Source organism: Emys orbicularis, chromosome 6 (assembly GCF_028017835.1).
Source record: "Emys orbicularis isolate rEmyOrb1 chromosome 6, rEmyOrb1.hap1, whole genome shotgun sequence".
In the NCBI taxonomy this organism is placed as follows: domain Eukaryota; kingdom Metazoa; phylum Chordata; order Testudines; family Emydidae; genus Emys; species Emys orbicularis.
Genome location: NC_088688.1, coordinates 40,481,681 through 40,508,221, shown reverse-complemented (window position 1 = coordinate 40,508,221; position 26,541 = coordinate 40,481,681). Strand labels below are relative to the sequence as shown.

At 40.1% G+C, this 26,541-nt stretch overlaps 1 protein-coding gene across 1 annotated transcript in view; it reads right to left on the bottom strand.

The window, feature by feature from the left end:
- The window catches only part of RNF180 (ring finger protein 180), a 132,550-nt gene that overhangs the window by 420 nt on the left and 105,589 nt on the right, over nt 1-26,541 (bottom strand). Inside the window, exon 5 of the mRNA XM_065406748.1 lies at nt 23,346-23,471. Coding sequence (XP_065262820.1) covers nt 23,346-23,471 — 126 coding nt within the window. The remainder of the gene's footprint in view (nt 1-23,345; nt 23,472-26,541) is intronic.

Sequence of the window (26,541 nt, the reverse complement as noted above, 5' to 3'; positions counted from 1 at the left end):
GAGTCACTTTTTTACCCACTGTCGCTAATGAGAGGCGTCTTATGGTAGCTGGGCATTCCTGACGCTGCCAGCCCTTCAGCCACTTAAGCATTCTCCTATGGGCTTATGCCAGCCCTGTCTTTGCCTTGCAGGTTAACAAATAGGTGCATCCCCAATCCCTGAATCCCTTTGAATCATTCCCCTATGATATCCAGCCCCAGAGATTGGCTACCCACAGCAATTCCAAATCCTCTATCCCCAAAGTTGCAGTGTATCTCAGTTTAGCAGTTTTATCTTAACCCACTACTCCTGTAAACCACATAGCCCTTGTGAGCATTTATAATAAAACAGAAGATTTTTTTAAGAATAAAAAATGTACTATAAATAGAGAGTGGTGGAAGCAAGTGGTTACAATACAAAAAAAAATAATAAAACACAAATCTGAATCTAAGCTTATAAATAATTACTTTTCTTACCCAATAAAGTAGATTTACCCTCCAAAAGTACAGTCCATTGCGGACCCAGGTGCCAAACATTTATGAAAGCACTCCCCTCTGCCAGGGGTTTTCCCCTCATTAAATGGATGTAGAATGTCTTTCCCTAAACTCTGTTATACTGTAACAGGTTTGTCTTTATTCACAGGCAGGACAAAATTTGACCGTTTATTCTTATTCTTTTCCCCCTGATTCTTAGCCAGAGTTTGATCCATGAGAATCCTTTGCTTCTCAAACCAAAACTACTCAGTTTGTTCAGTAATCTCTTGTAAGGGACTTTCTGAAAGCCCCTTTGAAAGTCCATATAAATTAAATCAACTGATTTTCCTATATCCACTGTTTACTGATTCATTCAAAAAGTGCTAGTCTACTAGTGATGCACAAATTTCCTTTGTAGAATCTGTTCTGGTTAGACCTTATATAATAATCATCTAAATAGAATTATAAAACATCTAGAAGTATAACTGACTAATTTTAGGGTTACCATATTTCAGCAAGCAAAAAAGAGGACGGGAGGAGCCCCGCCCTAGCCCCGCCCCGTCCTGCCCTAGCCCCACCCCCGCCCCTCCCACTCCCCCCCCTCAGAACCCCCAACCCTCCCCTCGCTCCTTGTCCCCTGACTGCCCCCTCCTGGGACCCCTGCCCCTAACTGCCCCCCAGGACTCCACCCCCTACCTAAGCCTCCCTGCCTCTTGTCCCCTGACTGCCCCCTCCTGAGACCCTCCCCCCATCCTAACTGGCCCCCTAGGACTCTACCCCCTACCAGTACCCTGACTGCCCCAACCCTTATCCACACCCCCACCCCCAGACAGACCCCTGGGACTCCCACGCTCCATCCAACCACTCTCCACCCCCTGACAGCCCCCCCCGAACTCCCGACCCATCTAAACCCCTCTGCTCCCTGTCCCCTGACTGCTCCGATCCCTCTCCCCACCCCTGCCACCTGACACCCCCCCCCGCTCCTTGTCCCCTGACTGCCCCCTCCTGGGACCCCTGCTCCTAACTTCCCTCCAGAACCCCACCCCCTATTTATGTACAGGCGTGACTACCTGCCCTTTCCTGGTTATTATACGCGGCCAGTCCGCATCCACATCCAGTAATTAAATAAACTAATAATTTAAATTGGAATTTCATCCATTAATAAGTATTTATTATATAATTAAAACCATTCTATTGAAGGACAGATATTAAATAACACTAAATAAATTAATGTTCAAAACAATATTAAAAATTTGAAAATTTAGAGCATGGAAACCAAAATAGCTAAAATTTAGTTTTGGCAAGATACACGGAATGGAAACTCCGGGATCTTTACCTGTCACTGAATATAGCCATCATACCAATAGTGGAATATAAAACAAGTCTACATATACTCTCCTTAAAATTTTTACTTCTGTCCATTCCCAATAATTGTAACAAATCATTATTACCTTCACTCCACTTGCCACGCGCCCCAAGCACAAAACCAAAGAAGTGAATATTTTTACCTCCCGTTAAGTTTTTAATTTCTTCCTCTAACTCAAGATAATAAGCCACCTTCTCACTGTGGGCTTGTTCCAAACTTCCGGCATTATCCTCCCATCGCACTGTAACATCAACCACCACTGCTGTATCTCCTTTTATAAATATAATATCCGGCTTTCTTAACTCACCCTTACTATTTCTCAAATGGGGCTCTATCATTGCCTTCCACCCTAATTTACCAACCTTATCTACAACTGCAGACACTACTCTATTATGCCTTTTTATCCTAGCATTCTTAGTCTTATAACATTGTCCTGAGATATGGGGAACAGTCTCCCGCACTTTACCGCACCATCTACAAAGAGCATTCACACCTCCTCTTCCTCTTGCTAATGTCTCCCTAGTAGGATAAATATTTGCCCTAAGCTGCAATGCTGCGATATACGCTGACGATTTAACTTTCCTAGAGTTTCTAAAAATCGAATTACTAATTAAATCATTTTTAAAATATTTTATCCCTATTCCCTGACATCTCAGTTCCGACCATCTTAAAAATTCCTCTTCCCTCCATTTCTTGGGATGAGATGTTACTGCACTAAATGACAATATTTTATCCACAAGATTTTCTCCTGCATATAGATAAGATAGGTCCATCCAATCATCTCTCGAGACAATATGTCTCCTCCATTTACGAATTAACATATTTGGGATTTGCACACTAAACTTAGTGAGAGCTAAACCACCATCCCTACCTCTAGAATAAAATATCCCATCTGTGGTACACTGAGGTAAATGTAAAATCTCTTTAACTATTTTTCTAACTAACACATCAAGATCGTCTAAAAGATTAAAAGGGGGTTCTATTAAAAGAAGATTATAAAATAGCTTCGGTAAAATATATGTCTGTAAAATTAATATTTTTTGGGCCGGTTTTAATGGGGCCTTAATTAAATTCTCACTCCAATCTTTCAATTTTTCTTTAAGTACCGGTCCCCCTACACCTATCCAGGGATCTATTCTAGCTCCTAAATATTTTTCAAAATCCCCTGGTTGAACATATTCAATCTCCTCTGACCCTATCTGCCAATTATCCTTAGGATTAACTACATAGGTTTTATGTTTAGTTAAAATATGAAAGCCTTTCGTTTTCTTCACATTAACAGAGAGATTAGTATTTTTACAAAACTCCTCTAAGATACCCAAATTTTTAATCATTCCTTTATATGAGCTACTTAAAATTGCCACATCATCGGCAAAAGCCAATGACGTGACACCATTGCCCTTAACATAAAAACCACTTCCTTCTACTTCTAATCTAGTTAAAAGGGGATCCATAGCAATATTAAACAAAATTGGGGACAACGGGTCACCCTGCTTGACCCCCCTCCTAATTAAAATAGACTCAGTAACTTCATCACCCACCCATACCCTAGTTGTGCAATTATCATAAAGGTCCCTAATAATATCTATAAAATGTTCATCTATACCAAATCTTCTCAACCCGGCTATTATATGTCCGTGTCCCACAGAATCAAAAGCTTTAGCCAGATCTACGAACACTATTGCAATTTCATTCCCATTTCGTTTAGCCCCTTTAATCAAATTATCTAATATAGCAATATTTTCCTCACACCCAGGGGCGGATATAAACCCTTTTTGTCTACTACATATCTTAACTGTTTCCACCAGTCTTTTTGCTAATATTTTGGTATAGATTCTAATCCAAACTGACCCAATTGTCAATGGTCTCCAAGATGTTAACTTCTTCATTTCCTCCTCATCTTGTGTCTTTGGTATTAAAATCGTTCTATTTTTCTTAAATTCATCTGGTACCTGTCTATTTAGAAACCATATATTAAAAATTTTTGTAAGTATTAAGGAGTCTAAATTAAAAATATCCCACAAATTGCTCACTTTTACTTTATCTGGGCCAGGAGCACTATCTTTTCTTATTTCTCTTAAAGCTATTCTAATCTCATCCACAGAGATCGGACTCATTAATATATCATTATCCGCATTCTCTGTGGATGATGGCCACCCTATCATATTACCATGTCCAATTGTTCCCAAAATATTCACATAGTATTCCTCAATTTCTTTCATAGGGATAGCACACTTAGCCTTATCTGGCTCTCCCATTATAATGCGAGTCAATCTTCTTCACCCCCCCCGCTCCTTGTCCCCTGACTGCCCCCTCCTGGGACCCCTGCTCCTAACTTCCCTCCAGAACCCCACCCCCTACCTAAGCCTCTCTGTTCCTTGTCCCCTAACTGCCCCCTCCTAAGACCCCCCCCAAATGCCCCCCAGCACCCTACCCCCTACCTGTACCTGACTGCCCAAAACCTTATCCACACCCCCACCCCCAGAAAGCCCCCCCCGAACTCCTGACCCCTCCCCCCGTCTCTTGACTGCCCCCTCCAGAACCTCCCTGTCCCTTCTCCGACCCCCTGGCCCCCTTGTTGTTGGCCTTTGCCTAACGTCTCTGTGAGCTTGCTCAGGAACGGCCTGAGCCGTTCGTCCCGGCACTCTGGGGAGCGGGGGAGGAGCTCCAGACTGCCGGAGGCGATCTGCGAATGCAGGGAGGGAGGGAGTGATCTCTGCTGCAGGGGAGAGGAGGAGGGGCTCTCTCTGGCTGTCGGAGCCCCATGTAAGTGGCACCATCCGGCCGGCTGCCCTGTTAGCCGCGCGCGCTCTGCATGGGGGGGGGGGGGAAGTCCGGACATTTACAAATTCCCCCCGGACGCTATTTTTAGCTCAAAAAGCCAGACATGTCTGGGGGAATCCGGACGAATGGTAACCCTACTAATTTACCATGGATAGATAAGGCTTACTAGTCTGTAAACTCCCCTAACAGTTTAACCCCATGCATTTTAAGAGATCATGGGTGAAATTCTGACTCCAATGCAGTGAATGTCAAAACTCCAATTGACTTCATAAAGGATACGATTGCAACCCATAGTTTAAAAAAATGCCAAGCTACTGTGGAAGAGAAAAAATTATTCTATGGATTTGTACTGGGAGGCTATCTTAGGCCCCAATCCTGCAAAGACTTACATATATCCATTTAAGAAAGTAAGTAGCCCTATTGAAAAACATGAGGTTACTCACATGTTTAAAGGTAAGCAGAGACTTAAGTTTTTGCAGGATATGGGCCTTGCTTATGTTTACATTTGGAAAACATTACCATTACTTATTGAAAAATAGTGGAGTCTTGTTTACAACTTTTCCTGACGCTACAAAGATGTGATTTACATAAAAACCACATCTTGATTCAAAACCTGTATTTCAAATCTAGTTTTGATATTTAGAAGCATATTATTATCTGCTTCTCTTTTATAACACTTGTTAAACATCATTTCCAAATATAAATCCGGATTTATTTGATCTGATTTCCATTTTTTGGAATGAATTTGCAATTGACATTAAGTTCTATCACCAGTGTTATAACTATGTGCTTTTATACATAAATCCTCAGTGTATATTATCCTCTCCAGAGGGTCCTAATCAAGATTGCTATGTGTGATTTGCTTTTATTTATTTCCACTCTTATAGTAAATACAACACAAAATGCCAGAAGGCTATTTTTGCATCAACAATTTTGAATCATCTTGTAATCAAAGTATAATTATGCAAACATTTAGTGACATTAGTTATGACTGGGTAGTTGCTAGAGCCTAAAAGATTTAGAGAAATATAATCCTTGATTTGTATCTCTATGTGATTTACTTTAAGCAAACCTGCATTAAATTTATCCTGGATTAGACTTTATAATGTAATCATTCTACATTCAAGAACAGCAATTTTAAAATAGGAAACTACTGCTATTCTATAATTGTTCTTCCTGTAGAAATCCACAGAAATGCTTCTGATACTGCATTAAGAATATATACGACCAGATCCTGCTCACTTTATCCACACGAGTAATCCCACTGATTTCCATGAGCAAAGCAATCAGGATTTGACACCCAACATATGGAATAGATTTTAATTCCCTATTATTTGGATGTGTCTCCAAGCTAGTGCACTAAAAATAGCAGTGTGGACTTTGCAACTTGGGCAGTAGCTCCGGCTCTCAAACCCATTCTATCCTCTGAATCTAATCTGGGGCATCTAGCCTGAGTCTATGCCAGAGGCACAATGTCCACACTGCTATTTTTAGCACATCCACTAGCTATTCTGAGCCACACTAGCACAATTTGTCTACCTCCACTGTGAGACTCACTCCCAGCTGCAGTGTAGACATACCCTAACTTACCATCTGTTAATCAATTAAGATTCAGTTGAAAGTGGCAATAGTACAACTAGGCTAGAAACTAAATCCTTGCTCTCAACACGCGCTAGTAAAGAAAAAAAATGTTCCTTTGCCCTGAAATACATCGAAAACCTACTTGGATACGTTTAATTCATAGAAATTGGGGGCTACATTTTTCCACACTAAATCATTATGAAAAAATGTTACTGCAAAATCATTTAATCCACACTGTGCTTGTGGTCTCCTTTAGAAGAGTGATTCTAGGTGAGTAATTTCTGATAAGAAAAGGCCATTTGGGCCATCTTACAAAAATTAGTGTGTTGACAATCATACATAATTAGGGTTGCAAATGAGTTTTGAGTACAAGTCTCTGATTCTGGCAATCCCTCTAAACTATGTAAAAAAGTAATTTGTCTCAAAACTTGCAGACTCTTCTACTCAATTTTCATGACATGAACAAGGGTTCCTGAATTATGTCACCCTAAAAATAGGGGAATTTACTGGTGTTCAAAACCACTTAACAGATTTTGCTTCTTTAGAACAAGCACCAGTCCCAAAACCATCCCATCCAAAAAGCCGCCCCCCACCCCCCAAAAAAGAAGAAAACTAGAGAGGTGAAAAGACTATAAAGTCTAGTTTACTAGACTCATCCAGCTAAGATCTAGGGTATAATATTCAAAAGTGATTCAGGCACTTAGGAGCCTACGTCCCTTTGACCTTCAATCAGAATTAGGCTCCCAGGTGCCTGAGTCATTTTGAAAATGGGACGGAACCACTAAGTACTTGTGAAAATTTCTCTTTTGGTGCCCAGGCCCAAAATTTAGTTGACTGAAATCTAATTTCAAAAGTTCATAACTTTGGATTATTTGAACATAGCTCAGCAATTTCAGCTTGACAAGCTCAGTATAAAATGTCACATTACTGGTGGAGATCTAAACCTGAAAGAAAAAATACATTGAAGTCCCTTGTTTCCTTGCACAGATAGAGAAGGTGATCAGGGTGGCCTTCCCCTCTGTCTAAAAGTGGACCTATCAAGGTGTGAATGAGAGAAGACTTCAGTTACCTTTAGGAAGCTCATTTGGGGCCACTCCTAATGCCCATAAGCTTTAAGAGGGTTATAGGAGCCACCTTCAACCCTCCTGGCCTTTGTAGGGTCGCAAGTCTCTACTGAAACCACATCGGCTCATTTGGGGCTGAAGGGACTGTGCTGCATGTTGGCATGTGGGAGTCCAAAGAACCATACTACGGCTGAGACCTGTTCCCCATCCCTCCTCATCTAACTCCTCCTAAAGCTCATGAAGGTGCATTGTGGGGCATCAGTGACCTTCCTAATTTAAATATACACATTTGAAGAAAACATAGTACAGCACTCTAAATTAGAAAATATCAAAGTTAAGGTTGTCTGTGAAATCTTAACTCTGCTCTCTTGTATGTATGCATTTTGATACAGTCTTTGACAAGGGGACATACTATTTTATCCACAGGACCCCTGCCTCATTCACTGTGAAGGCTGAACAGTCTTTAGTGAATGATGCTGCTGTTCGATATTTAGGCTAAGATTCTTAAAATCAAGTTGATATCCATATTTAGATGCCTAAATAGGTGGAACTGATTTTCAAGTGCTGATATTTAAAACAAAAAATTAAACAAAGAAAGATTTCTATCATGTGTTCTTAGTAGCATACCACAGCAACTGTTATTTTTTAGACAGCAGTAGAACTTTCTGTCCTGCATATTATGCATATTCTGAGGAGACCTTGCAAGAAGAGCTTGTGTGGAGACATGCTTCACTGAGTGCCCTGTTTTATGAACTGAGTGAAGCAGATTTGTGATCCTGATCTTATTCAACGGTCGCTTTTCCATGTTCAATGGAACGAGGCAGGGAGTACAGCAGAAAGTTGGAGGGCTCCAAAAGGAGCCTTGTCTCATTCCATAAACATCCTCACAAATCAAGGCACCTGTACATTAAAACAAGTTTTACTCAACACTTCATAAATATGCCAGCACAATCAGACATTGAATGAGAATTTCCACCCAAATCACAAGAATAAGCATGCAGAGTGCCACAGTAAAAACCTGCGCCTGTGTAACGGAAACAAGTCCATGTGCAAAGTAGGCTTTTTAGCCCTTATAAGTAACAGAAATCAAAAAGGATTTTCACAAAGCACAGAAAAAAGGCACATCTGTTACATATATCCCTGCCAAATTTCAAGTTTCTACAACCTCATTCTGAAGATCTAGTGGTATTCAAAATAAAGTTGCGAACAATAATAAATTTTTTTCTTAATTTTTTAATTTGTCTGAACCCATTTTGCTCCAGCTTAAAAGAAATAAGTCACTCTGAGCTGAGGAAAATTTCAGTTAAAAAAAGTCTGAGAATAATATGCAATTGAAAAAGAATACTTATATTGGACATGCTTGTGCAACATTGGAATAATGAAGTTAACATGGAAGCATGTGGTGATTCTCCCAATTAAAACTACACCTACCAGTTGTGTGAAATGCAAGGCACTGATGTGGTGATATTAGGTAATACCACCACTCTTTGGTTTACTGCTATTTTATAATTGCTCTTTTTTAGTGGAGAAATTCCTCAGAATAGTCTGTTGGTTTCACTAATTTCACTATGAAATTACATTTATAATAATCATTAAGAGATTTACAGAATGATTGTAAAAGCATTTACTTTTTATATCACTTGCTATTTTTCTGACTGTAAAATATCACCCATTTTGTTTTGTTACATTACATTTGTGACTTGTATGAACGAAAACACACACTCACTCTTAGCAATGGAGAATCTGTAAGCTAAACCCATCGTTTAAAAAATGAATAATTTATTTTAATTAATGTATTTATTGAAATACACAGAGTATCAGGAGTACAGAGTATGGTTTGATATACAGAAATTGAGAGTGGGGCTGCTCTGGCAGAGCATGTTCTGAAGGCTCGAAGATTTTGAAATTCAATTCCCCCCTTGAATCTGAAAAAGCCTGAATCAGAGAACCATCAGGGATCATTGTAAGACTGATCTTTCCCAGGCATCTAAAAATGGAATGGGTGTGGAGCGGGGGGGCGGGGGGGAAGAGAGAGAATTGTAATTGTCAGGGCAGTGAATTGCCTCTGGCGGGTTATCTTAAATTGTCAGAGTTACTATATATTTTTAGGTTATGACAATGGCACCTACACTATATGGATGTGTACCTCTTTTAGCATTTCTATAAATCAAAATCAGTCAAAATTCTGACCATTCTTTTGCACATCAATTAATTATTGGATCATAAAGTCAATATTAACAGTATTGGCCCAACCATACCCCTTTGAAACTGATGCGTGTTTTGCCATTGTTTACACTGACAGCAGTATCAAGTCCTGTCCATAGTTGATCTGACTCAGTCCAGAGCCCAGTACCTGACCCTACTAGCTGGACAGATGCCTGGGGGCATGAAGATCTGGAATCTTCCTCCCAGTCTGGCAGGCTAGAGATCAGCTGAAGAGCCACTTCATGGAGGCTACTCGAAGCAAATGGGTAGAGCAGGCTTCTTGGGGATTTATGTAGTCCCCAAATGAGTGGGAGGATGGGTGGATCTGTGCAGTGGTGGATTCACTGCCCCTCCTACAATCTGCCCATGCCCAGTCCCTGCTTGGTCACCCACCTGTCTATGAGTCTGGCATAGTCATAGAGAATATGCTGGATGTCCATCTACTATTATTTGATTAACTTTCATATGGGCAGAAAAAGTTATTTTCTTTGCTTATATATATTACTATTACTCATTTGCAAATTCAGTTGAGCTCCATTAACATGCAGGTTGCCAGACATCCTTAAATAATCTCCAAATTGACTTCTGACAGTCATGTGTTTCATCAGGATTTGAGCAGTAGTGATACCAAATGATGGACATTCTGTTGGGCTTATATCATTTATACCTGCTTTTCCCATCATTCTGATTCTGTAGGAGTGCCAAATATCCACTATGTTCTACATAGTTATAGCTCATTCATTGAGACACTGTCATAAGGCAACTAACATAACAATGGAAAGAAAATCATATTAGAGTCAATTGTGGTATAACCTTTAATTTATCAGAAAGCTATTGCTAAAATGATTAACATAGATTTGATTCTTTGGACATTACAAGAAAAGAAGTAATTAGGCAACTTAGAGAAATTTAGTCCCCAGATATCAGTTGATAGGAAAAACATTGGTTCTTATCAAGTAACATCATAACTATTGGTACCTCCATAAGCAATCTTGTATTCTCTCGCTGTTTTATACAGCCCACAGAACTGTGAAATTAGAATCTACATAATTATATTGGAAAATGCTCAATGTTTAAAAATAAAGTAAAGTATCGGATTACAGTGGCAGGATCCCAACAAAGGCAGTCAGCAGCAAGGGTCAGAGCAGGGGCAAACCTGAGACTGGGCCTAGCAGAGGACTTCATAGTCAGGTTCAAGGCCTGCGTCAATACCCAGGGTCAGAGTCCAAGTCTGAAAGCAAAGTCCAAATCAAGCTGACGTCAAAGCCAGGAATTGAGGAGCAGGCGGGGTCATGGTAACCAAGATATCCACACTGTTGCCTGAACACTTCCTGGGTGCTCTTTGGGTTTACATAGGGCAGGGAGCCAATCAGGAGCCATGAGGCTGTTGTCTGTCAAACCCTTGAACTTTCCATGGTCTGTGTCCATAGCAGGTCATGGGAATGGAGCACAAACAGGTTACAGTTACTGTTGGGTGGCAGCCTGGTGATACAAGTTGCCTGGTAGTGCTGCAGTCCTGGGCTCTGGACCCTAAGGGCCTTATGTATTATTTACATACAAATCTTATCATTAAGTTCTTGCTTCAATAAAGTTATTTCCTATACATACAGTAGTTATTTCACATTGTAACTTCCAATACTTTTCCTTGAGGTTTTACAAAGGATCACCAATACTTCTTTTGTACTGGTTCCTACAGTACTTAACATATATAAAATTACACTGAGTTCCAGCATAGCTTTCCAAGTTTTAAACCCTAAAAGCCAAAACATATTAAAAAAGCCCGCTTCTTTCAGTTCAGCATCCTTTTTGGCCTTTCATTGTTAAGAGCACAGCCAAACTCTTAGGCAATTTACGCCTCTCGTAAGTAATATACAGGCCTTCAAAAAAGCCTTGCACCATTGTTCATCTGAAGTCTTTTGCTCTTTGAAATATTGCAAGATTAATTTAATGTAATTTAATTCAAAATTACAAACTTTTACAGCTGCCACAGAAAACTGGCAGCCTTAGTTTGGACAGGAAATGAAGGTGAGATTTTCACTGCCATTCAATGAGGTTTATTCTCCTATTTATAAGTTTGGTATTTGAACACTAACTCTTGCTATCATTAATTTGAGTTTATAGACTTAAATTCCATGGACCTCAATAGAATGCTTTTGTCTGTTTTGTTGTATTCCACACAAAGCAGCAATAATATTCTGAACATTAAATAGATAACCAAATACAAATAAGTGACAGCAATAACCACATGCTGTTTTATGGAGTAATAATTTGGTTCTCACTGATTAAAATACAAGACAGAAAGCTGAATAGTATCTCTTAATGAGGGATCAGATTGGTAAAAAATATAGTGAAAGAGAGATACTATAGTGCATGACCTTACAGAACCTTCTGTAGTGCATGAATTTACAAAACCATGTAAAACTCATGCAGGCGGTTTGCATGTACACTCTTACTTCCATAATCTAGCATTATTAATGTCAACAAAAAGTTGTTTGCTATTTTTTCAGTGCACCACATTGACCAGTTTCATTAAAAATATTTAGCCCATACTGGAAAGTGGCTGTGCACAGTCCCTCCCCACATTCAGAATGTAAAGCTAGCAACAATGTGTTTTCCTGTCTCAGACTTTCTTCCCTTGGACATAAGCACACGAAAGAAGAACTGAGGGTTTGTGTGGGGGAGGGATGAGCCTAGATTTACTAGAATACCCATACTTTCTCCATCCAGACATCTGTGCTAATTCTATAATTAATACTTTGAGAGACATGAGCTTATTGGCTTCTCTGCATCTTGGAATGCATGCTAAAATAGGAGTAACTTAATTTTACACATCAGGATGTAACATAGTTATTGCAGGAGTCAGGATGGAATTCTGACACCCACTTGCCAGGCACATGATTGTCCAACTAGCAACAGGTGCATTATGTGGTGGGTTTGGTTTTTCCCCCCTTCTTCTGAAGCATTCGGTATTAACTGCCCTAAAGGCAGCATACCAGATGTTAATTGTATGGCAAATCCTATTTTCCTCTTCTAAAACCAGAAAACTTTACCAGTTAAGGTTGCTAAGTAACAATAATATAAATTATGTATCAGTTTACAAAATCCAAATACTTAAAACCAGTAAATGAACAGGTAAGGATGTCATACAATAGGTTGCTCTGCACACATAGGGCTAGATAGAACTTTCAGTCTTAGCCCTGTTTAGGGGGCATAGAGCTGCACTATACCAGGGGCATCACCAAAAGTTACAGTTCCTCCCCTGCTCCCCTCACTCTGAGAGGGAAATAAGTTGTCTCGCCCCTTTTCAAGGTGCAGCTTATATTCCCCTGTGGAGGGGATCATGAAGGCCTGGCTCCTCTTACTCCCTGCCCATCTGCAGCCCCTGCTGTTGCTCCTGCACCTAGGAAAATCCAAGCAGCTCAGAGAGAAGCTACTTACTCCCCCTGTAGCACAGGTCTAATATGATGGGGCACAATCTAACCCAGGATAAACACATTGTTAACATTCTGCATTTTAAAGAAACGTTTCACCACAACACCACAACTTTATTAGATGTATAATATGTATTATACTTATCTGAATTTTCATAGGTAAATAGTTTCATTCTAGGCAGTGGTTCTCAAACATTTCTATGGGGTGGACCCCATCCTGATAATGACACTGTCTTGTGGAAACCTTCCCTCCATTTGTGATTGTTCAGATCATCTCCTCTATAACTAACAATCACACAGGACACCTCCCTTACATTTCACAACCACTTTGCTTTCCTGTGGTAACACATCAATGATTTACATGGAAAAGTAATGCTAGGAAAATATTTAACATTCGGACTTCCATGACTTCTCTAGTCTCAATCCCTTCTTCACACACTCTGCTCCTCCTATTCCATTGACTCAGTCACTGACTTTCTTCCTTGAACTTCCACTACCCTCTATTCTTTTGTCCCTCTCTCCTACCTCAAGGTCAATTACTCAAACACAGATTACTCCTAACATACACTTCATCTGCTCCAGCTCACTTCTCAGTGACTTCTTCTGAAAGGACCCACAATCATGCCGACGTCTTCCATTACAAAGTCATTCCCTTCTTCAGTTTGCCATCTTCCTGATCGAACTACACTATTTCTCTACCCTCCTTGATTCCCATGTTCACCATTCTAGAAGCCCATTCACCTTCTGACTTCTTTCTAAGCCCTTCGCCATTCTTGTCCATCCTCTCTTTCCATGCAAGATTTGTTGTTCTCTTTGGAAAAATCAGCAGATTCCTCACACCTTCTCTTTCAACATCCTCTCCTCTTCCCATCACCAACACTGAGATTTCTCACCAGTTTTCCTTCTCTAACCCCTCCAGTTACCCAGTGGCCCCATACCCTTCCCATCACTATTGTTTCCTTTCTCACCCTCCGCAACTTTTCACCCTCCTTCTAGTTTCTTCTCTACAGAATAGAAGAATGCTCTGATTCCCTCATCCTTAAAATAAATTCACTCTTGACCCAACCTTCCTCTCCAGCAATGAATTAATCTCCCATTTTCCCTTTCTTTTCCACAATCAGTGAAGTCACCATCACCTTAAATTCCTAAATTCCTCTCCTTCATGCCACCCCTAATCTCCTCCAGACCGGCTTCTAACCTATTCACTTTACTGACACTGCTCTCAGCAAAGTCTCTAATGACCTATTCCTAGCCAAATCTTAGGGCCTCTACTGCATCTTCATCTTCTTTAACCTCTTGGCTACTTTTGACCCTGTTAAATATACCCTCCTCCTTGAAATCCTGTCCTCACTTGGCTTTTGTGATTCCATCCTCTCTGGGTTCTCCTCTTACTGTTCTGGTTGTTCTTTCAATGTCTTGGCTAGTTCTCCTCCTCTCCCTTTCACTTTCCATGAGGCTTCACTTATGAAATACTCCTCTTTTGCCTCAGCACCCTTTCTTTGGGTTATCTCATCCCCTCTCAAGGCTTCTTCTACCACCATCTTTACACTGAACACTCACAAATCTACCCTTTCACTCTGGTTTGTCTCAGTCCAATTCTATCTCTGGGCCTCTCTCTCTAACATTTCTTCTTGGAAGTCTTGTTGTCAATTTAAATTTAATATAGCACAAATGGAATTCATCTTCCTTCCTAAACCCTCCCCAGTCTCCTCTTTCTCTATCATTGGTGAGAACCAAAGGCTAACTGGGAGAGATGGTCAGGCTTTTAGGTTGACTGGCTTGTCTCTAGAAGTTCTGGAGCCTTAGAAGTTCTGGAGCCACATCATTTATTGAAAGAATATGACTCAGTATCAGTTTTATAAATGTTATTAAAACTTTGAAACAAACACAAAATCAAAAACAAAATCACTAAAGCTAAAAGCTACTATTAATACTAAACTAAGAATAAAGCAATACAACTATCAAATAAAAATCAAATCAGCAGAGATATTCCAATACAGGCCATAAATCAACACCAATAAGTGGAAGTTTGACAATGCTGGTTTAGCAGTTTACAGCTGACAACTTTAAAGTTCTTAGGACATTTAAAGGAACAATGCAAATCACACTTTCAGGAGTATCTTTATGAGACTATCTTTTAAGGCTTTTTACAATTGGGGAAGTTTCTTCTTCTGGCACTTTCTTCATGTACACCTTACATACAATCACACTTTCACACCCAAAAATTAAAAAATAAAAAGCCTGGGCCATCTCCCAGCTAATAAAAACAAAAGACAAACATAAGAAAAGGAAAAACAGGATATTTAAGATATAACAGTGGAACTCTTCAGCTCTCAGTGTTCTGGATTCTCATGAAATTGGAACTGGAACTTCAGTCAATCAGCCAGACAGTGTTGCTAGAACAGCACTATTCATGAGCGGGCTTTCTTTAAGTGCTGAGAGAGACTGCTGAAAGGCTGCAGAAGCCTATTCATTGATGTCATGACTTCTTCTCCCTGAAGTGATCAGTCTTGGGCAGGGGTGCTAGAACAATTTGTATAATGGGGGTGCTGAGAGCCATTGAACCAAACTATAAACCCTGTATATGATGGAAACCACTTCAAGCCTGGGGGTGCGACAGCACAGCCCCCTCAGCACCCTTAGTTCCAGCACCTATGGTCTTGGGGTTCTGGAACTTCAGTCTTCCTTTGGATGACTTGCTGACCCAATAGGCGAGGCTTCTTGGCCTGATCCTTGATTCTTATGATTTGTGAGCTTTGCTCACTCCATTTAGCAGTGCTGCCCTCTAAAGACTTTAGAGAAATGAGGTGCAAAGTCTACCTTGGAGGCATGTAACTTGGTCCAAACATCCTTGAATTAGGTCATCCTTACCCAATGTCAACCCAGGAAAGTCCTGCTTAAGCCAGTATCTTTAAAAATATTTGTTGTTTAAATACTAGAGACTGTAAGTATGGGATCCCCCTAAAGTATCAAAAACACAAAATACAAAACCGCTTTTTGAATAAGCTGATAGGGTCTTGTCTGAGTGAAAAGGTCTTGAGAGGACATAATATCACCAGTTTATGGAAAGTTTGACCAAAATCCTATAAATATAAATTGAAAAGATTTGGCAAGAGCCAGGCACTCAGCATTCATTCATCAGCAAAATTAAAATTAAATTTGAACATTTTATGACCAGATGTTACCATTCTTGCAAACAAGACAATGTAGTAATCTTTATATATTTAGGAGCAAGGCCATAAAGCAAATAGCTTATCTTGCAAAACTTTCATTTTGATAGAAAAAAATTATTGTAAAGCTTATCATGACAGAACTCATTTAAAACAAAAATGTCTGTATCACCATATACCCTATTTCCCTCTTACATTGTTGACAAGCCTTAATCCCTATCCCACCAGGCCTGTAACCTGATTGTCACCTTTGACTCTCCCAACCTTTGTTTTGCAAATCCAGATCATGTCCAATGTTGTCACTTTTTCCTCTAAACATATCTAAGATTCAGACTTTTCTCTCCATCCACACAGCTAAAATGCTAACCTAAATCCTCATTATGTCCTGACTTGACTTGTAGTCTCAGCATTTCTGGCTTCCATGAATGACATACATATTCCTGCTCCAGTTTGTTCAAAATATAATTGTTAAATTCAGCTTCCTTGCTCATCATTGTAATCACGTCACCCCATTCTCCGAATGTCTCCACCGGTTTCTCCTTTCCTACTGCATCAAATTCAAGCTTTTTGTTCTCATTTTCTCCAATGTAATTGTTCTCCAATCAATTACACTACTGTTAAAAATTCACACCTTATTTACAGTCTGAATTTGTCAAGTTTCATCTTTCAACCACGGGATCAGGTTATACCCTTCTCTGCTAGATCAAACAGCCCATTATTAAATCTTTCTTTCCCCATGTTGATATTTATAAATCAAGTCACTCCTTAACCTTCTCTTTGTTAAACTGAATAGATTGAGCTCTTTGAAACTATCACTGTCAGGGCTGTTTTTAAATCCTTTAATCATTCTCATGGCTCTTCTCTCAACCCTCTCTAATTTATCAACATCTGTCTTGTGGACACCAGAACTGGACCTAGTATTCCAACTGCAGTCACACCAGTGCTAAATATAGAAGTAATATAATCTACCTACTCCTACTTGAGGTTCTCCTGTTTATGCACCCAACAACTGGATTAGCCCTTTTGGTCACAGCATCGTACTGGGAGCTCATGTTCAACTGATTATCTTCCACCACTCCCAAATCTTTTTTAGAGTCACTGCTTCCCATCCTATAAGTATGGCCTACATTCTTTGTTTCTAGATGTGTACATTTAAAATGTATATTGTTTGCTTGTACCCAAGCAATCCAGATTACTCTGAATCAGTGACCTGTCCTCCTCATTATTTACCACTGCCCCAATTTTTGTGTTATCTGCAAACTAATGACAATTTTCTGTTTTCTTCCAGGTCACTGATAAAAATGTTAAGTAGAATAGGGCTAAGAACTGATCCCTGTGGGACCCCATTGGAAACACATCCACTCAATGATGATTCCACATTTAAAATTACATGTTGAGACCTATTAGTTAGCCAGTTTTTAATCCATTTAATGCGCCATGTTAATTTTATATCATTCTAGTTTTTTAATCAAAATGTTGTACCAAGTCACAAGTCTTAGGGAGTTCTAAGTATATTACATCAACATTACTTTCATCAACCAAACCTGTCATCTTCTCAAACAAAGATATCAAGTTAGTTTGAAAGGACCTATTTTCTATAAACCCATGTTTATTTGCATTAATTATATTACCCTCATTTAATTCTTTATTGATCAAGTCCCGTATTAGCTACTCCATTATTTTGCCAGGGATTGATGTCAGGCTGCCAGGAGTCATCCTGGGCAATTCCATTCATTGAGCCTTTCTAAAAATTGACATAACATTAGCTTTTATCTTCTGTCCCCTATACCTATGAAGTTGAAAGGTTCTGTCCTGAAACTGAGGGTCTGCAATGCTCAGGAATGCCTGTTATTAAGTGTTGCACTATACTTGATTATCCCCTGCACCGCTATATCTGTGAGAATCCAGATGTCCAGGAAAAAGAACCCCTCAAAGCTAATCAAAGATGCCTATAGAAGTATGCTATAATAAACAACACTGGGTAATTTATAAAGGGTACTTACGATCCAGTTATGCTCTGTCACTGTAGGAAGCGTCTACACTACGGTGCTACAATGGTATAGCTACAGCACTGTAGCTGTGCTGCTGTAGTGCCCGGAGCGTAGACATGCCCTAAGTGAACTGCTGAATGTGCATGGGTTGAGGTGCATTGGCAGAGCTGGAAGGGTGGGGGGGGAGGGGTTGGGGTGCACTGGCAGAGCTGTGGGGTGCCACGTGTCCCTTACCTGAGCCCCTAACCTTTCTCCCTTCCCCTACCTCCCATCCCCCATTTATCCTGTGACCCATAACACCCCTCACCTTGCTGCAGCCCCAAACCCCAATTCCCCTTTCCCCATCCACTAGTGCCCTTCACCCTTCTAAGAAGCATTCACATGTCTGATTTTTTCCCCCGAAGACTTTGATTATATTCCCCTCAAAAGAAAACTGTCAAAGAAACTCACAAATTGTAGCAAATTCCAGCCACTCTGTCCAAAACGTCTTTTGTCTTAGGTGAGGGCTTGTGATTAACTTATCCTTAGACAAGTCAAACTGAATGGTGAGTTCACAGCCAGCAATCTCAATGACATCTGTGATTCATCCAGTCATTAGTATGTCTCAGACTACATCTTCACAGCCCTGAAGTTTGGACTACAGAGCATGAACTGCAGAGTGCATTATGGTGCTGTCCAGGTAAATAGTTTGCATTAATGTTGCCTTTTTAAACAGGATTAAGTTAATGAAAACTAGGTTCCTTTTAGTTCGTACCTGCAACATCCACAGCGCAGCATGATAGTGTGTGCTGCAATTCACAACTCTGTAGTCCAAATTGCAGAGATGTGTAGACAAGCCCTCAGTTTAACAGTGCAAGCAGAAGATGTAAACCATTTTTTGGAGGGGGGAGGGGAGATGTAATCCAGGAATCCCCAATCAAAAGACTCCAAATTTGGATCAGTAGTCCTACCCTGAGCTCCCTTAAGGCTCAGCAAATTTAAAAACAATCCAATTAACTGCTTAGATTTTAGAGGACATATAAGAGTAAAGCTTTAAGGCATATAAAATGGCAGGAATGGAAACTATCTGTTTTTCTATACTGGCACATGCGCACTGTAAAAAGTGTACATTTTCTTAATACTGATCTCAGTTTGGGCCACCCAAAGATTAAATGGTGCCTTGGATAAAATTTGACAGATTGAGACCATGTTGATCCGCAGCACAACAATAGTTTGAGCTCTAGCTCTGCACAAAAAAAGAAAAATCTAGAAACTTTTTGAAAAATGGCTATTTTTTCCAGGGCTTATATCTCCACAAACCCTAGCTCTAATGACCCCAACGTGGGTCACTAATCCTACCCTGCACCTCCTGAGGCACATCATATTACAAAGGAATCTGACTAAGCAAGCTGATTTTAGAAGACTTGCCTATAGGGGCGCTGCCACACCAGCATGATTACCTTGTAGACAGAAAGTACGTTAATTTTTTATAACAATGTAATGCTCTAATTCAGCGGTTCTCAAACTGTGGGACAGGACCCCAAAGTGGGTCGCGACCCCATTTTAATGGGGTCGCCAGGGCTGGCATTAGACTTGCTGAGTCCCAGGGCTGAAGCCCAAGCCCCACCACCCGTGGCCGAAGCCCGAGGGCTTCGGCCCTGGGTGGCAGGGCTCTGATTCCAGGTCCCCCTGCTTGGGACTGAAACGCTTGGGCTTTGGCTCCCCCCGTCTGGGGCAGCGGGGCTCAGGCGGGGTCAGGCTTCAGTCCCCCATCCTGGGGTCATGTAGTAACCCCCGCTCTAATTGAATATTAGAATACCAGTTAATATAGTATACAAGTGGATCTGGCTTTGATAAGTGTTTTATATAGCGTGAGTTCAATTGTCTTCTTGACTACACCTGTGAAGTCTCATTTAATTTAAGGGGCTTATATAAATATAAATGAATGCAGAATTTGGCTTATGATGTCCAATGTATAAAAGTCTATCTAGGCATGTATTTACTTAATTACACTTACCACAATTTAAAAAAATTAATCCAGTGCCTTCTTTAAATATCTTTTTAAGCTCTGGTTTTGCAGAGGCTCTTCAATTCCAGAAAAAGAGTTACTTTACAATTTCATCTTCAAAAATAAAGCAAAAATGAATGCTAGAATATAATCTCTTGGTTTAGCACTTACATAACACAAGTGATCTTTCATCAAAACATTTCTGATGAGTTTATTTTTCGGTAATTGTATACTTACAGTACAGTTTTATGCACTCTTGTGAAATATTTCAGCACATTTTGAAGTCCCTCTTTTGTATGTGCAGTTAGCACATCTGCAAATACAAATGGGCATTTGCATATGCAAACTGAATATCAGGGCATCTAATTACTGATTAAGACATGCAAATGAGTTATACATTCAAAAGAATTATGTATAAAAGGGAGGCCCTTAAAATTTTTGTCCCTAAGCTCTAACTAGGATCCTACCAGTTAAAATTTATATCACACAGCATGACAAATTGGCAAAATCAAAGCATCTGCCAAAATTGTGGAGGTACTCATTGTTTCCCTTCCTGTTTTCTCCCAGGAGAATGATCTCTCTAAACAAGATGGGTTAAGCAAATGCAAGCACGTTTGGTGGAGTGGACTTTGTATGAATAACTTCCTTTGCCTGAACCCTTCTTACTATTTCCATGACCCTGTAGATTTTAATGTTCTATGTACTTAATACAACCTTCAAAAAGATAAGACTTAAACAAAATATTTTCTTTCATACAGATTAGGTGTTTTATTATGAAAATTCACACTCAGTCTATAACAATACATCATTTCTTGAACACTGAATGTTTTGAAAGCCCAGACATCTGGGCACCCATATATACAATGCACTCCATTTAAAATATGGTTCATACAGCACTTGGTTGCATTTGACAAAAAGGTTTTCAAAATAAAAAAAGCGTATAATAAATATTTGATCTGTTCTAAGAAAAACAATCACAGTGGAGATGTGCTATACTGATGCTTGGAAAAGAAAAGCTAGCAAGGAGTTCTCAGGACTAGAAATAGAAAAGCTACAGTACTGAGTATTTTTGTGTAAAGAAAATAAGAATCTGTGAACATGTTCTTTGCTATTTAGATTCTGAAAGACAACAATTTTACATTTTTCAGGACAATTTTCACAGCAATTATGATTTGTACAGTGCCTAGGGATCATTTTAGATCAGTGAATAAATTCAGAAAATAAAATTGCTGGTCCAGACCTCAAGCCTATAATAATCCTGCACTTTATACAAGTTTGGATCAGTTCAGATAAAATAAATCTTCCTATATAATCTAAAGTCTGTTCAGCTGTCAAAAGCCTCCTTCTGCTGACATCTAGCCAAATCCATTGTGGACTTACACTCTCATCAGATCTGGCATTCTCTGATGGGAGGCTATTATCTTCAAGGTTCATTTATTCTGACTTCCACACTATTAAAGTGGACCACCACATTTTGGGGTGTTTTTGTCCTGTGGGAAGCCTGTCTTGCATTAAATTAGAAGACAACAACCAGCTCTACACTAACTACTACAGCTGCTGGGTATGTAATACCATCAGTTCTCTGTACACTTCCTTCACAGCCACAAAATGTGTTCTTATACTTAAGCAATGTAGTAAAGTACTGCACTGTAAAAAGGAAGGAACCCTCACCTTCAAAGGTCTGGACATTCCAGTCCCTGCCTACATCACTGCTACTTTCTAATCACATCCACCAGTACTACCAACCTCACTGCAACTTTTGTTTCCTTCTCTCCTTCTCCTCTAATTTCACCTCCTGCCTGAAATCCTTATCCCAGAAACTCAGACTCTCTTCATTCAAATCCTTCCTTAAAATCCATTTCTTCCATAAAGTCGACGAACGCTGACCTATTTCAGTATTACGCTGTTACTGCCCCAATTAATAAAAATATAGTTTAAGCCATAACCATTCTCCAGAGCTTATGGTGTGCTTGTTTGATCATTGCCTTTTACAGCTTGATCTTGCAAACAGCAATTCTGATAGGTGCCAAGAGTGCCCAACTCCCTCTATGCCCAGCATCTTGCCCAGTGGCATCTTAGACTGTAGTCCCCTAAGGGCAGTGACCTTGTCCTTATTTATTTATGTTCTGTCTGAGCTGAGCATGCAATTGGCACTTAATAAATGAGTGAAATAACATTACCAACTATATGCCCATGTTTGCTCTTTACTGTGTTACAACAATAACACGATAAGCCCACCATAAATATAATATAAAAATAAAAATGGCTGAAAGAGAAAAAGAAAAGAAAGTCATGTGCTTGCTATTCCTTGGTTGCTGTCAGGAGCTTTTTGCCTGTGAGCAATACCAAAGAAGTCCTGCCAAACCATTAAATTTCACAAGTCTATGTGCACAATATTGATGCCCTGGAGCATTTCTTATTGTTTTCAGTGTCAAAATGATGACCTTGGCTGACCCAGTTTTATAAGTGGTAACCTAGAATTCACCTTATTTGACCTGCGAACAGGACTGGATAGAGTCACCAAGAAAGTTAAAAATAGGTGACATATTTTTGACACATTTTTAGAATCAAAGAGCCTTGGTCTTAAAAACAGGAAAAATTATTGTAATAATATTGTTGGCAAGACAGTACTCTGGAGAAGCATTCTCACAACTAGAATATTCTGATCACCTGGTGTTCTAGCACACCACCAGCTATAACAGCAAATATAGATGGAGCCCAAGAAAAGAAGAGACCTTGGACTGAAATAAAGGGATACACTGGGGAAGAGGGAAAAATCAGACATTTTAATACTCTAGTCGACACTAAATAATTTTTAGTTAACAGCCAATATTTTGGTGTTAAATTAGTTACAAGAGGACTATTGTTTCCTGCATAAATAGATACAATGTTGCAAAATGAAAAAATAACAAAGGACATAAAATGACGGTGAAGCATTTCTTATTCTGTTTCATGTGCAGAAAGCCAGCAGTATTCGGCCCTATTTAATAGATTTCTAAACTGGCATTTTACACTTTTACAAGAGAGTGATTCTGTGGTTTCTTTCTAATAACCACACCTGGGATGGAAATTTTTCACAAAGAAAAAAAACAAATACCTCTCTATGTTTATAAAAGATTTTCCAAAATGTGTGTACAATTGTATATACAATTACTGTAACTGTGCATGCACACTGGACATTTAGATTTATAACTAAACATTTGCACATGAAAATTAAGACCTAACTGCACATGAACATGCTTGAAAACTAGGCTCTGCATGTCTACAGTGTTATATTGTCCAAACAGTAATGTTTTTTGCAACGATTTTCTTACCTTCACAGACTCTGAATGGTTTCCTGCAGCTGGGCAGGGGCCATTTTGCAGAACTTGATTTTTGAAAGCTTTCTTTTAATTTTAAATATTCTGTTGGGAAGGAAGATTTCGTGGAGTTGTTCAGTTCTGTAATTAATGGAAAAGAAGATATAATTATAAAATGAATACATTCAGAAAAGGTATTTGGACAAATGCATAGTACAAAAAATAAAAATGTCTTATCTATTGGATAACATCTCTGTAATTACTACATGTCTTTAGATCTTTTCAAGCTGATGAAGATCAAGAGAATGAGATTTTGCAGATACAGAAAGCATAATTCTTAAATTTATTCTTCAACCTCCTTATCTCCAAGCTTCCTACCGGCAAATGAAATTAAGACCAAGAAAAAATACTTTGCGGAATTACAAATATTCCACTTTTAAAATTAAGCAGGAAAACACATTAAAAATAGATGCAGACAAGCTATAAGTGACCACAGGCAGCGTACATCACACACTTACTCAAACAATCCCTATTACAAAGTAGTGATGACCCAATGTACAGACATACACAATTAGATCCAATGTACAGCATGTACAATTAGATAATCTTGGTAAACATTAGTAAATATAAAAGCATTTTCATGAACATAGAGTCTATACATCTGATTGTGATTCCATTACTCAGGTTACATTCTGGTATTTCCTTTAAACACAGTGATACAATACCAGTTATCAAGCCTAGTAGACAGGACTGGGGAATGAAAAATTGTCTAGAACATTTATTTACAGCAGATGTGGACAAACTTTTTGGCCCGAGGGCCACATCTGGGACAGTGTATGGTGAGCCATGAATACTCACAAAATTGGTGTTGGGGTGTGGGGGGTGCAGGCTCTGGGGTGGGGCTGGGGATGAGAGGTTTGCGGTGCAGGAGGGAGCTCCGGGCTGGGGCAGGGGTGCAGGTAGGTGAGGGCTTCAGCTGGGGGTGCAGGTTCTGGAGTGGGGCTGGGGATGAAAGGTTTGGGGTGCAGGAGGGTGCTCTGGGCTGGGATCAAGGGGTTTGGAGGGTGGGAAGGGGATCAGGGCTGGGGCAGAGGGTTGGGGCACAGGGGGAGACTCAGGGGTGCAGGCTCTAGGCAGTGCTTACCTCAAGTGGCTCCTGGAAGCAGCGGCATGTCCCTTCTCCAGCTCCTACGCGGAGGCGTGGCTAGGCAGCTCTGCACGCTGCCCCATCTGCAGGCACCGCCCCTGCAGCTCCCATTGGCTGCAGTTCCCAACCAATGGGAGCTGCAGCGTTGGCACTTGGGGCAGGGGCAGCATGCGGAGTGGAGCCCCCTGGCTGTCCCTACGCATAGGAGCTGGAGAGGGGCTATGCCGCTGCTTCCAGGAGCCGTGTGGAGCAGCTCCCCGACCCTGCTCCCCGGCTGGAGCGTGACAAGCCCCAGACCCCCCTTCCCCAGCGGGAGCTCGAGGGCGGGATTAAAATGGCTGGCGGGCCGAATTCGGCCTGCAGGCCGTAGTTTGCCCTCCCCTGATTTACAGTCACACCCATATTGTGGGTTAACAGGAATTATTATTTAACGAATGCTGATTGGAACCAAAGACACTTTCTTGGGGGATGGGATTAATAACCCTCTGGGATAAAGAGTTATTAGTCCCAAGCAGCCATTAATTATTTAAGAAATATTTGGGGGGCAATTTTATTATTCTAAAATGTTCTGAAAATAGGAACACAACCCAGCATGGGCAGGACCTTGCTGGCCACATTAACCTGCCTATAGCAATACACCCAAAGAAACCAACAGTGAGAAAAAAAAAATCTTTAAAATGTTTTCCCTACCATAGCAAGGAACAGGATTGCAGATTCAAGAGATAGATTTGCAGAATCAGTGGGTAAGAGGAAAGGCTTTTAAAATCCAAGCATTGGCTACCAGAACTATGGGATTCCCTTCCAGGGCCAAGTCAATGAGGCTTCCATTGACTACTAATAGTTGTGCTCACAATTTCAAATTGTGCCTTTAAAAGACAGAGGCCACATAAGGCTCAGATGAAAATCAAGCCCCAGATACACACAGTCACTGGGTTCAGTTTATTACTTTAAAAACTTTGATACAGTTTTATGTACAGCCCTAGATGCCTTGTCAGTGATGGATGCTTTCTGAAACTTTTAAAGGCCAAATCTTTTCCTCTGTGCTGAAGCAGAGAAAGCTGAGCTTGGTGTAGGCAGTTTTCAAAAAGACTAGGGAGGAAGTCTAGGGCTGCAGTAGCCCTTGCTATTGAAGATAAAGGTCAGTGGATTTGCATAATCAGAAGATCCACTGGCCTTGTTCCCACTCATCCCCAAACTTGCCTCTATAAATTCTACTGTGCAAGGATGCAGTGTCCCCTAGAGTTAACCATCATGGCACCCACAGAGTACAGAAATCCCCAAATCCTTTCACCATCCCTAGAAACCTCCACTAACGAGGAGGAAGGGGCCAGATTTGGCCCTATATAAATATTGACAATTTATAATATGAACAACCCACATGTGTCTTCACTAATGATTTTCAATGTATGCAAAAGCTTTACATACTAACCGAATAAATTTTCCTCCTACTAGACAATACACATTATACTCCTGGGGGAATTCTGCACCAAAAAATTAAAAATTCTGCACACAATATTTTAAATTCTGCAAAATTCTGCATTTTTTGTCAAAATGATGCAATCTAATCCAGCTAGTTTAAATTATTTTGGTAATTTATTTAAACTACAATACAGTGGATGGAGAATGTGTGTGGGGAGCATTGGAGGAAATTACCAAACCCCCTCTGTCTAATAGTAATGTAGCTAGTATTGACCCTTTACTTCTAATTATTAGTCAACAAATATATGCAGCCATATGCTTAGTGTTACATCATAGGCAACTGAAGAGCAAGTGAGGGCTGGGGACTCAAACTCACAATTTATACTGGCTACTGACCATCTCCAAAAAGGTCAGTAGCAAAAAGTTCGTGGAGCACATTTTGATAGGAAATTTTTTCAGTCCAAAAATTTAGACCAGTTCTAATCACTAAAGTAACATAAGCATTTATAAGGCCGCACTGTCCTTTAAAATAAGGCTCATTTACACCACTCTTGCAAGGTAAAGGAGCCTTACAATTTTTATACCTGTTTTATACTCTGGGGGAGTTCACTAAGAACAATAGGAACAATTCACTAAGCAGGCAGG